The sequence below is a fragment of the Physeter macrocephalus genome, chromosome 16, assembly GCF_002837175.3.
Source record: "Physeter macrocephalus isolate SW-GA chromosome 16, ASM283717v5, whole genome shotgun sequence".
Taxonomy (NCBI): Eukaryota; Metazoa; Chordata; class Mammalia; order Artiodactyla; family Physeteridae; genus Physeter; species Physeter macrocephalus.
In genome coordinates this window covers 102659407-102671694 of record NC_041229.1, presented here as the reverse complement: position 1 = coordinate 102671694, position 12288 = coordinate 102659407, and the positions used below count along the sequence as shown (strand labels likewise).

Below are 12288 nucleotides of genomic sequence, written 5' to 3'. Positions count from 1 at the left end.
CCAGTTCGTGTTAGGAAATTCCAGCCACGTGAGCCAACCCAAGCCTGGGATTCTGAGCAGCCTGTGGCTTTAGGAGAAACTGAAACTTGGCTTGCTGGGGGTGGAGTGGTCACGGGGGATTTAAAGAGCTGCCACTTCCTTGGTTTCCCAGAGGGTACTGGGAGGTCACAGCGGCGGAGGGACGCCCTGAACAGGGTGTGAGCCTCTGTTCTCCTGCCCCACCATGCACCTCTGTGGGGCCGATGGGCCGCTGACCAGGATGGTGAGTACAGGGGGCCAGGTTCAGGGGATGAGAAGGGGAATATGCCCCAGGGTGCCCGGTGCCAGCTCTGTTCACGTGGGCTGTGCGGCCGAGGGCTCACACACCCTCTCTCTGGGCCTCAGTTTCTTCAGGGGATTGGATCGAGGGCTTTCCTGCTCTCACATTGCAGATCCAGCCTCCAGTTTAGAGCTTAGCCTCTGAATACTGCTCTCTCCTAACCTACCTGTTCGCTCACTGCCATTACAGGAGCCTTCTCTTTCCTCCCCGAGTTCTCTGGCCATGGTTCCCTTGGAACCTTGCCTTTCTCCCAGGACCCAGGTACCAGAGGCCCACCCACTTCTCTCTCTGCAGGTCTTTCCCCCAGGCTCCAGTCTCTCAGTCCCCACATCACCAGGAAGGGGCCTGCTATGGCCATGAACCTAGGAGCACAGAGTCCTCCACCAGGGAGGCCGGGGTCTTGCCTGAGGTCCCTACACTCAGAACACACCTCCCAGAGTGACCTGTGGGAGGGCAGGTTGGGCTGTGGGGTCTCCAATGTTCCCTCTTGTCTGACCTTCCAGAGCCCTGGGCATTTGGGTTAAACATTTCATCTAAGTTTCATGACCCCCAGTGTAGGGGGAGGGTCACAGCTGTCAACCTTTGAGTCCACTCTTCTATCAGAAGGGACTCGATTCACCCATTCTAGGCTGCTGTCCCCCTAGAATGCGAGCAACTTGAGGGCAGGAAGTTTTGCCTCTTTTGTTTGCTGCTGTGTCCCCATAGCTCAGTGTGTGTGGCACATAGTAGGTGCACAAGAAATATTCGTCGCGTAAGTGAATATCAGCTTTGGGCCTGAGCTAGGCATGGGAATATGGAGTGAAATCAGAACCCCCGCCCTGCCCTCACAGACAGAGCTCATGGCTAGAGAAATCAATACGTTGACCGTGGAAGTAATAGCGATCAGAACAACAGCGGCTGACCTTTATTAACCCCTGCCTGCTTTACGTCCTGTGAGGAAGGTGCTGGTGCCTCCACTGTACGGATCAGGTAGCGGGGCGCAGAGAAGTGAGTGATCCGCCCAGAGCAGCACGGCTGATAAGGAGACGGTGGGTGTGAAGTCGGTCCTGTCTGGGTTTGAATCCTCGCTTGTGCTGCCCCATCGTGAGCTGTGAGCAGGACACGTGGGTGAGGCTGGCAACCCACCGAGGAGTGCTGTGTCTGCAATGGGGTGTGTGGACACCGAGGGAGCCAGAGAGGGCTTCGAGGAGAAAGGGCACCCTCGGGGACTTGATTCAAGAAGGATATGGCTTTACAGCTCGCCAGCCCCTGCCAGGACCCCTGAGCTTTTGGCCTCTCTCCCTACAGGACCCTGAGGAACATCAGAGGCAGCTGAAGAAGAAACAGAATAACCGTGCAGCCGCCCAGAGAAGCCGGCAGAAGCACACGAACAAGGCGGATGCCCTGCACCAGGTGGGGGATGCCTCCCTTCCCATTCCTGATGTCACTTACCTGGCCCGGCCGCCTCGTCTCTGTCCCGCCTGTGAGCAGTTCCCCCTGCACTGCCGTATGTGCCAGGGGGCCTGAGTCTGGGGCGAGGGAAGGGCTTTGCAACTGAGATTTGGAAATTCCTGGGTGTTGAGTGGAAACCGTGTGCCAGACACACGCTGGGCTCCAGGGACATGACAGTGCATCCTCAGCCCGGGCCTAACCTCAAGGCACCCCCAGTTTAGGGGGAGGAGACAAGGAGGGAGGCAAACAGGGAAAACCTGGCTCAGTGACCAGCTGAGACACTGGTTACGATGCAGCTCCTGGCCCCTCCCCACCCAGGACCCACCTGAGGAGGTGCTGCACTCCGGTGGACAGGTTCTGATGGGGGTGACCGAGACCACGCTGTGAGAAACCGGTTCAGGGTTAAGGTGGGCTGGCTGTAGAGTCCCGGCTGTGGCACTCATTAGCTGCAAGTCACTTCCTTCACTGAGCTTCCCTGTCCTCATCCGAAAAGGGACAATAATCCCTGCCCACTGGCAGGACCCTTGTGGAGACTAAAGAAGGCAAAGGAGCCCGGTGGGAAGGGGGAGGGCTCCACTCACACTCGCCTCTTCACCTTGGATGGTAACCTGACCTCGGATGGTAACCTGACCTTGGAGCTTCCCTTCTACCTCTATGCAGAGAGAACGGACACCACCAGTTCCATTCCAGGGGGATGATAAGGCTGGGTTCAGGACCTGGCCTTTGGGAGGGCTGCATACATGTTAGTCCTCGTAGCAATGAGTAAAATTCAGAGCCCTCCACACCCAGAGGCCCTACACTCTCTGTAACCCCGCCCCCACCTGTCCACCATCCTCTCCTAACATCCTACACCCTGTTCTCTCTGTTCCTTCACTGGCCAAGCTCACCCAGCCTCAGGGGCTCCCCCGGCTGCTCCGTCTACCTTCAGACAGCAGCCTAGCTAGATCCTCACTTCTTTCTGGTTGTTGGTTCAAATGTCACCTCCTCAGAAGGAGGTGGTCTTTCTAAACATCTGATCTAAAGAGACCTCTCCTATTACTCTGCTTTATTTTTCTGGTTAGTACTGACTTTCTATCACATATTTAGATGTTGATCATTGCTTGTCTTCCTCACCAGACTGTAAGCACTCTGAGGGCAGGGAACTATTCTGTTCCCTGCTGTTTCTCCATCACCTGGACCAGTGCCTGACAAGTAGAAGGGACTCAATAATTCCCTGTGGAGCGAATGATAGAGTTAGGATAAAGTGCTTTGGGAACACACAGGTGGGAGCAACACACAGGTAGTTTGGTCAAGGTGATATAGAGATGAAGCCTGAACTGGTTTTCAAGGATGAATCGGGGTTTTCCAAATGGATGAAGGTAAGAAAAGGCATTTCAGGCAAGTGAAATAGGGCTGGCATGGCCATAAGAGAGTAGCACCCTGTAGAATGCATGACAATGAGGACTGATGCCCAGGATGGCGCCTGCCTGGCGGCCGTAGAGACTTCATGCGTTCATTTATTCCTTCCTTCCAGAAATGCCTATTGAGTATCTCCTGTGTGGCAAGCACATTTCTAAGCATTGGAGATACAGCTGTGACTACAGCAGACAAAAGCCCCGCTCACCCTCCCCAGGGCTCACATTTTCATGGGGGAGCTGGACAAATCAATGACCTATGAGGTATTCAGGATATCAGATGGCGATACGTGCTTTGGGAAAAATTCAAGCAGGGAAGAGGGAAGGGACTGGAGCACGTGGGGTGATGGAAACCTAACTAGGGAAGCCGTCCCGGAGAAGGTGACATTTGAGCAGCCTGAAGGCGAATGAATGAGTGAGTGAACGAATGAGTGAGGAGCGAGTGACTCAATTTCTGGAGGTGAATTGAAGCCTTTGGAGAATGTAGGTGAAGGGTGACCTAATGACATGTTTTTAAAATGTCTTTCCACATTCCACGGCAGAAACCAGCTTGGGAGTGGGGCTGCGGGTGGCTTTGAGGCCTGTTAGAACTTTGAGTCCACGGCTTAAGCAACATTGTAATGCAAAACACCCTTGCAGCCTCTTCTTTTAAAAAGTGTCCATGAAGGGGGGTAGGTGGGGGAGGGGGCCAAAGGAAGTCACTGAGCCCGATGAGCTGTCGAAATAAAGTTCCTTCTGCCTTCTCCACCACTGTTGTCATCATAAATGGTTGTTTAGAACTGCGCGTTGATTACTGTCCCACTGGGTTCTCAGAACCCGGGGTTCAGCCGAACAGAACCTAAACGCGGAACAGAACACACCTGTGCTACCAACCTGTAAAACACGGCCCTGGACTCCGGCCACGGTGCCTCAGTGGGAAAGTTCTGGGCACTGGGGAGGTCTGGCGGTGGCACTAGGCCGCCTAGAGGTGTCCAGGACAGAGGACATCTAAGTTGTCACAAGAAGGCCATGTCAGGATTAGCCCGAGGATGGGGGTGCTGGAAGTGTCCAGGCAGGGGAGAACGGAAATGTGGCCAGGAGGCAGAGTCCATGTGGGGAACAGGAAGTAGGGGCATCAAGAGAAGTCAGAGAGAGTGGCAGGGACATATATGCACTACCAAACGTAGGGTGGATAGCTAGTGGGAAGCCGCCGCATAGCACAGGGAGATCACGTCTGTGCTTTGTGACCATGAGAGGGGTGGGATAGGGAGGGTGGGAGGGAGGGAGACGCAAGAGGGAAGAGATATGGGAACATATGTATATGTATAACTGATTCACTTTGTTGTAAAGGAGAAACTAACACACTATTGTAAAACAAGTTATACTCCAATAAAGATGTTAAAAAAAAAAAAAAAAAGAGAAGTCAGAGAGATAAAACTGGAGGTGTGAACTGGGGCCACCATGCACAGGGAGTCACTGGAGACTTTAAAGGGCTTTAATGTTCGATTAACGACGCAATCACCGCATGTCTCCTCTGGGCCGAGAGATCTGGGTGGTTTGGGGGGCACACCAGTTAGGAGGCTGGTGGAGCTCCCAAGCTGACTAGCTCAGGGACCTGGCAGCAGGGATGGAGAGCAGGCAGATCTGAGCCCTAGCAGGAGGGTGAGTTGGGGGGACTTGCTGGTGTTACGGAAGGCTGGCCAGAGAGTCGCCGAAGGGCATTCAGACGGCGGTAGTATCCTTCCTCCTAAATCGAGGACCCTGGGAGATTGGGAAATAGGGCTCTTGCTGGGCCCCTGATTCTGGCTGACATAACGCTCCTCACCCATCTGATTCTCCCCCCAGCAGCATGAGTCACTGGAGAAACACAACCACACCCTGCGGAAGGAGATCCAGGCCCTTCAGGCTGAGCTGGCGTGGTGGAGTCGGACCCTGCACATGCATGAGCGCCTGTGCCCCATGGACTGTGCCTCCTGCTTGGCTCCAGTGCCCCCCGGCCGCTGGGGCCAGGCTGAGTGGCCCCCAGGCCCCGTGCGCCCTGGACAACATGGCTGCCAGGGACAGCCAGGCCCGTTCCGGACCCCGGTCTCCTCTCTGATGGCTCTGCAGCTCTCTCCAGATCCACAGCCTCATGGTTCCCTTGGCCTCCTCTTGTCCCCTCTGCCCTCACTGTCCCTTGGTCCCGCCCCTGTCACTGCATCCTCTGCCCAGCCGTCCCCTAGCCCTGTCCAATCTGCCTCGCCCACTGGCTCCGGCCTGCTGAGGTCTTCCTCCAAGCTCGGCACCCTCCTGCCCAGCCCCCCAGCCCAACCTCCCCCTCTACAGCCCCTCGGGCTGGAGCACCCCACCAGGGGGAAGCTGGCGTCCTCAACCAGCTGCCCGGCAGGGAGCATAAAGCCTGCTTCCTCAGCAACAGATCGGCAAGGGCCCCACCCCCTCTGGCTTTCCCCCTGCTCTCCTCTGCTCAAGTCCACTTCTAACCCGGCCCCCAGAGCTGGGCTGCCCCCTGCCTTGGACTCAGGAAGCAGCCTCAGCACATGGGCATCTCCTCTGTTGCCACTGGAAGCTGCCTTTATTGGCTGACCAGCTGAACCAGTATTTCACCAGGGAAAGGAAGCTGTCACTGTGTGCCCACCACTCTGCCAGGTCCTGTCACCGCGACTTTCTTATTTCAACCTCATGGTCATCCTGCAGAATCCAGATTGTCAGTCTGTTTTTCAGGAGTGGGAAGGAGACAGGCTCAGAGAAGCCAAATGACTTGTCTAAGGTCACACAGCCTTTCTTGGGACCTGAAACACCACGATCTGCTCCTCCTTCTCCTAGTGGGATCATGGCCCAGGCACCCTAGGGGCTGAAGTCCTAGAAACTGAGAACTGGTGTGAGAGGCTTAAGTGCTGGGAGTGGGGGAGGGCTCTCCCTTCCTTCTGCTTTGTGATTCCCAGGGCCACAGAGGCCTGCGGTCTCTGAAACCTTGCCCTCGCTGGGGCTGGTCCAGAGTCCAAGCCTGGGTGGGGAGGGGCCAGGTAGGAGCCCAGAAGTGAATTCTTTCTGTTCTTTTCAGTGCCAAAGGACTGAACCTGTGGCTTGGAGTTGGGGACAAGCCTGGAGCAGTCCCCCCTGGGATTTCTACACGCTGAATACCCATAGCCATACCATGACCTTGGGGAGATTGCGAAGGGTTAACTCTCCAGGCTATTTCCCAATAACTCCCTGCCTCCCGCCTTCTCCCAGGGCCATGGTGGGTGGACTTCTGAGAGCATTCATGTCAGGCACAAAAGGCAGGTGGAAAGAATGAGGGAAGGGCCAGGTGCAAAGTTATGTTTAAGCAAGTGCTGGACTCGAACCTGGCCGTGGTGAGAACTGTGTCTTCTCCGGTATCACCCCCATCCCTGTGCAGCCCTCAGACCCTCATTACCCTCAGGCCCCTCTGAGCAGTGCCGCCCATTGCTCTTTGGCCTGATGGCAGCTGGAAGAGCAGGGGCTTGGGGCTAGGTGGGAGCTCAGCTGTAGCGCCTGCTCGGGGATGGGGGTGGGGGTGGCGGGTTCTCATTTACACTCAGGACAAACACTGTAAGGGGCCTGAGATGAGAAACTCCAGCTCTTCACCCAGATTTTCACACACACTGATTCACTTTGTTGTAAAGGAGAAACTAACACACTATTGTAAAACAAGTTATACTCCAATAAAGATGTTAAAAAAAAAAAAAAAAAGAGAAGTCAGAGAGATAAAACTGGAGGTGTGAACTGGGGCCACCATGCACAGGGAGTCACTGGAGACTTTAAAGGGCTTTAATGTTCGATTAACGACGCAATCACCGCATGTCTCCTCTGGGCCGAGAGATCTGGGTGGTTTGGGGGGCACACCAGTTAGGAGGCTGGTGGAGCTCCCAAGCTGACTAGCTCAGGGACCTGGCAGCAGGGATGGAGAGCAGGCAGATCTGAGCCCTAGCAGGAGGGTGAGTTGGGGGGACTTGCTGGTGTTACGGAAGGCTGGCCAGAGAGTCGCCGAAGGGCATTCAGACGGCGGTAGTATCCTTCCTCCTAAATCGAGGACCCTGGGAGATTGGGAAATAGGGCTCTTGCTGGGCCCCTGATTCTGGCTGACATAACGCTCCTCACCCATCTGATTCTCCCCCCAGCAGCATGAGTCACTGGAGAAACACAACCACACCCTGCGGAAGGAGATCCAGGCCCTTCAGGCTGAGCTGGCGTGGTGGAGTCGGACCCTGCACATGCATGAGCGCCTGTGCCCCATGGACTGTGCCTCCTGCTTGGCTCCAGTGCCCCCCGGCCGCTGGGGCCAGGCTGAGTGGCCCCCAGGCCCCGTGCGCCCTGGACAACATGGCTGCCAGGGACAGCCAGGCCCGTTCCGGACCCCGGTCTCCTCTCTGATGGCTCTGCAGCTCTCTCCAGATCCACAGCCTCATGGTTCCCTTGGCCTCCTCTTGTCCCCTCTGCCCTCACTGTCCCTTGGTCCCGCCCCTGTCACTGCATCCTCTGCCCAGCCGTCCCCTAGCCCTGTCCAATCTGCCTCGCCCACTGGCTCCGGCCTGCTGAGGTCTTCCTCCAAGCTCGGCACCCTCCTGCCCAGCCCCCCAGCCCAACCTCCCCCTCTACAGCCCCTCGGGCTGGAGCACCCCACCAGGGGGAAGCTGGCGTCCTCAACCAGCTGCCCGGCAGGGAGCATAAAGCCTGCTTCCTCAGCAACAGATCGGCAAGGGCCCCACCCCCTCTGGCTTTCCCCCTGCTCTCCTCTGCTCAAGTCCACTTCTAACCCGGCCCCCAGAGCTGGGCTGCCCCCTGCCTTGGACTCAGGAAGCAGCCTCAGCACATGGGCATCTCCTCTGTTGCCACTGGAAGCTGCCTTTATTGGCTGACCAGCTGAACCAGTATTTCACCAGGGAAAGGAAGCTGTCACTGTGTGCCCACCACTCTGCCAGGTCCTGTCACCGCGACTTTCTTATTTCAACCTCATGGTCATCCTGCAGAATCCAGATTGTCAGTCTGTTTTTCAGGAGTGGGAAGGAGACAGGCTCAGAGAAGCCAAATGACTTGTCTAAGGTCACACAGCCTTTCTTGGGACCTGAAACACCACGATCTGCTCCTCCTTCTCCTAGTGGGATCATGGCCCAGGCACCCTAGGGGCTGAAGTCCTAGAAACTGAGAACTGGTGTGAGAGGCTTAAGTGCTGGGAGTGGGGGAGGGCTCTCCCTTCCTTCTGCTTTGTGATTCCCAGGGCCACAGAGGCCTGCGGTCTCTGAAACCTTGCCCTCGCTGGGGCTGGTCCAGAGTCCAAGCCTGGGTGGGGAGGGGCCAGGTAGGAGCCCAGAAGTGAATTCTTTCTGTTCTTTTCAGTGCCAAAGGACTGAACCTGTGGCTTGGAGTTGGGGACAAGCCTGGAGCAGTCCACCCTGGGATTTCTACACGCTGAATACCCATAGCCATACCATGACCTTGGGGAGATTGCGAAGGGTTAACTCTCCAGGCTATTTCCCAATAACTCCCTGCCTCCCGCCTTCTCCCAGGGCCATGGTGGGTGGACTTCTGAGAGCATTCATGTCAGGCACAAAAGGCAGGTGGAAAGAATGAGGGAAGGGCCAGGTGCAAAGTTATGTTTAAGCAAGTGCTGGACTCGAACCTGGCCGTGGTGAGAACTGTGTCTTCTCCGGTATCACCCCCATCCCTGTGCAGCCCTCAGACCCTCATTACCCTCAGGGCCCTCTGAGCAGTGCCGCCCATTGCTCTTTGGCCTGATGGCAGCTGGAAGAGCAGGGGCTTGGGGCTAGGTGGGAGCTCAGCTGTAGCGCCTGCTCGGGGATGGGGGTGGGGGTGGCGGGTTCTCATTTACACTCAGGACAAACACTGTAAGGGGCCTGAGATGAGAAACTCCAGCTCTTCACCCAGATTTTCACACACATGTAAACAGACACTATGCTAGTATTTGACACACTCCAGGATGCTGAGCACAAGTCTTGGTACCTAGACTTTATGGTAAATAAAGTGTTGTCCAATTCTTTCTGCTTTGGTTAGTTGTTTAAAGCTCTGGCTGTACTTTGTACTATTGAAACCAAAGGGCCTTTGCAAGAAGAGGGAATAGTCTAGAATCTCGGAGGAGGGTGATCCCTCGTAGACCTCCTAATCCAACTCCCCCTCCCGTATTGCAGATGAGGAAACTGAGGCCTCGAGATGGGATGGACGTGCTTGGACTCATGCAGTAAGAGGAGGTGTCATGGCCACAGGATTGTGGATGGCTGCAGAGCTGGGGTCACCAGTAGGTTCAGGGAGAACAGACTGGTGGGAGGGAAGCCAAGATGCTGTTGGTTGGAGGTCTGGGACAAGAGTCAATATGATGTACGGTGCTCCAGGACTCACAGGGAGATGAGGATACTGTGGCCTGGCTTGTGTCTATATACCCTAAAATTTGTCAGACACTCTGTGTTTAACTCGGGTTAACTCAATGATGCCTCTAATAACTCTGCAAGGTAGATATAGTTATTGCCCCTGTGTTTGGAAGGGGAAAGTGAAGCCCAGAGGTGTTAAGGTCACATAGCTAGGAAATGGTATAGGGTCGATGTAACTCTAGGAGCACTTAACCACAGGTGATCCTGCCTTCTACCTTCCCGGAACTTTCCCTGTAGGCCCTGAATGGAGGGGCCGAAACATGCCCATAGATGTGACCCAAGAAGGTAAAACCCTACTTTAAGCTCAAAACAAGTAGGAGAGGGGAGTGACTTAATTAACGCTGGTACACTCATACCCTGAAGAGATGCTAAGAACAAAGCATGCTTTGCAGAATATTTAATGAGGTGAGAAAATGCTTATGACATATCAAGCAGAAAAAATAGAATGTGCAACTGTCACTATAGTGTGATATTATGTTTGTTTAAAAATATAGACAGAATCAAAGGAGTGCAAAGAGGTGTTGTAGATTCTTGAGGGAGATGAGCTAATATCTGTGAATTCCCAAACTGTAAACACAACTACCACTGTAGCAGAAGCCTTCCACACGGTTGAATATATCCTAGAAATCTGTATCTGGGTGTATCTATCGCTGCATAACAAATTATTCCAAAACTCAGTGGCTTAATCAACAAACATTGATCATCTCAGTCCCTGTGGAGCGGGAATCTGGGCACATCTTAGCAGGTACCCCTGGCTCAGGGTGTCTCACGGGCTCCAATCTAAGTGTTGGCTAGGGCTGCAATCATCTGAAGGCTCGAGCGGGAGGATCCACCTCCAAGCTCACTTGTGTGGCTGTCTGCGGACCTCAGAAGGTCCACCCCCAAGCTTGTTCACAAGGTTGTTGGCAGGATTGAGTTTCTGGAGGGCTGTTGGACTGAGGACCTCAGGTTCTTTTTCTTTTCTTTTTAATATTTATTTATTTATTTGGCTGTGCAGGGTCTTTCGTTGCGGCACACGGGATCTAGTTCCCTAACTAGGGATCAAACCTGGGCCCCCTGCACTGGGAGCGCAGAGTCTTAACCACTGGACCACCAGGGAAGTCCCCCTCAGGTTCTTATAGGCTGTTGGTTGGAGATACTATTTCCTTGCCACTTGGGCCTCTCCACAGGGCCGCTCAACATGGCAGCTGCTTCCCTCAGAGCAAGTAAGCTAGAGAGTGAAAAAAGGTGAGCGATACAGAAGCCACAGTCTTTTTGTAACCTAATTTCCAGACATGACATCCTGTCACTTTTACTATATTCTATTGAGACAACTCACTAGATCCAGCCCATGCTCAAGAAGAAAAGATTACGCAAGGGCATAAAACCCAGGAGGCAGGAGCATTGGGGGACATCTATCTTAGAGGCTGCCCATCACACTGGGTGATAATCAGCACTTTCTTGGATCCCTTCTTTTTCCTTTTATCATCAGCACTAGCAGCTGGCTTTCTCTGGGGAGACCATTTCTTTAGAAGGAAACAATTTTGAACCTTTTGCAGCAGTGGCAATGCCCCTACAGTGGGCAGAGAGGATCTGGTAGGTTTAAGGCTGCAGCAAGGCTAGAGACCCACAGCCTCAAGTCAGCCTTGCAGCGAGCACAATGCAGACGCTCACTCCTCAGAATGACCTTTGAAGTGATGCATGAACAGTCAGTGCTGAAACAGCAGGTAGGTGTAGGCCAAGAGTCTTCTATGCTTTGAAAAGTAATCATTCACTGGAGGACTAAAGTTTAAATTCAATTTAAACTCTTTGAGCTGTTATTTTTTTTTTTCTGGTATTCACCTCTATAGTGGGTTGAATGGTAGCTCCCTAAAAGATAAGTCCACCCGTAGCCTGTGAATGTGCCCTTATTTGGAAAAAGGGTCTTGCCGGTGTAATTAAGTTAAGAATCTCGAGATTAAATCATCCTGGATTGTCCAGGTGGGCCCTAAGTCCAATGACCAATAAGAGGAGGTCGCTAGTAATGGGAAGAGAAGACACAAAGAAGAAGGTCCTGTGAAGACAGAAGCAGAGATTGGAGTTAGGTAGCCTCAAACCAAAGAACCTCTGGAGCCACCAGAAGCTGGAAGAGGCACAGAAGGCTTCTCCCCTACGGAACTTCAGAAGGAGCAGGGAGAACCGTGAGGAAGCTGTTGCACTCATCCAGGTGAGTCGTGATGGTGGCCATGACCAGGGGGTAGCAGGGAGGTGGTAAGATGAGGTCTGATTCAGGGTGTGCTTTATAGATAGAGCTGATGGGATGCGCTCATGGATTGGACGTGGGGAAAGGGAGGAAGGAAGGATGGTGCTGCGACTTGGGGCCTGGGCACCTGGTGGTTGGTAGTGCCAGAGACCAAGAAAGATTGGGAGAGGAGCAGCTTGGAGTGGGTGTGTGTGGCAGGGAGGGGAGATCAGGAGGCCTGTTTTGGCCATGTCAAGTTTGAGATGCCCATTTGCCATCTAGCTGAATAGAAAAGAGTTTGGCAATTAGGGGAATGGTCAAGACTGGGTATATAAATTTGGAAGCCAGCAGTGTACAGAGGGGTGGGTGGACCCTGGGGACCAGACAAAATGATCTGTGAAGGCCCGTGCAGCTGTGTCTCTATGTGGGCCTCCTCTTCTTGTGCCCCAGAGCTCTCTCAGCCTGGCACTCCTTCCCTCCTGCATGCCCAGAATCTGCCCCCATCCTTTCTCGTCAAATGCTTCTTCCTCCAGGAAGCCTCCTATGACCCTCCAAGATAAAAAT

General features: G+C 54.1%; 1 protein-coding gene and 1 pseudogene across 1 annotated transcript; both read left to right on the top strand.

Annotated features, from left to right (window-relative positions):
* Positions 1-142: 142 nt before the first annotated feature.
* On the top strand, positions 143-5692 carry LOC102995396 (basic leucine zipper transcriptional factor ATF-like 2). The gene is given in 4 exon segments (XM_007119244.4): positions 143-262; positions 1607-1711; positions 4969-5494; positions 5497-5692. Coding segments are annotated over 4 exon segments (777 nt in total). The 5' UTR covers positions 143-223; the 3' UTR covers positions 5604-5692.
* A 1558-nt stretch (positions 5693-7250) lies between these two features.
* On the top strand, positions 7251-7986 carry LOC112067459 (basic leucine zipper transcriptional factor ATF-like 2; annotated as a pseudogene).
* Positions 7987-12288: the final 4302 nt, after the last annotated feature.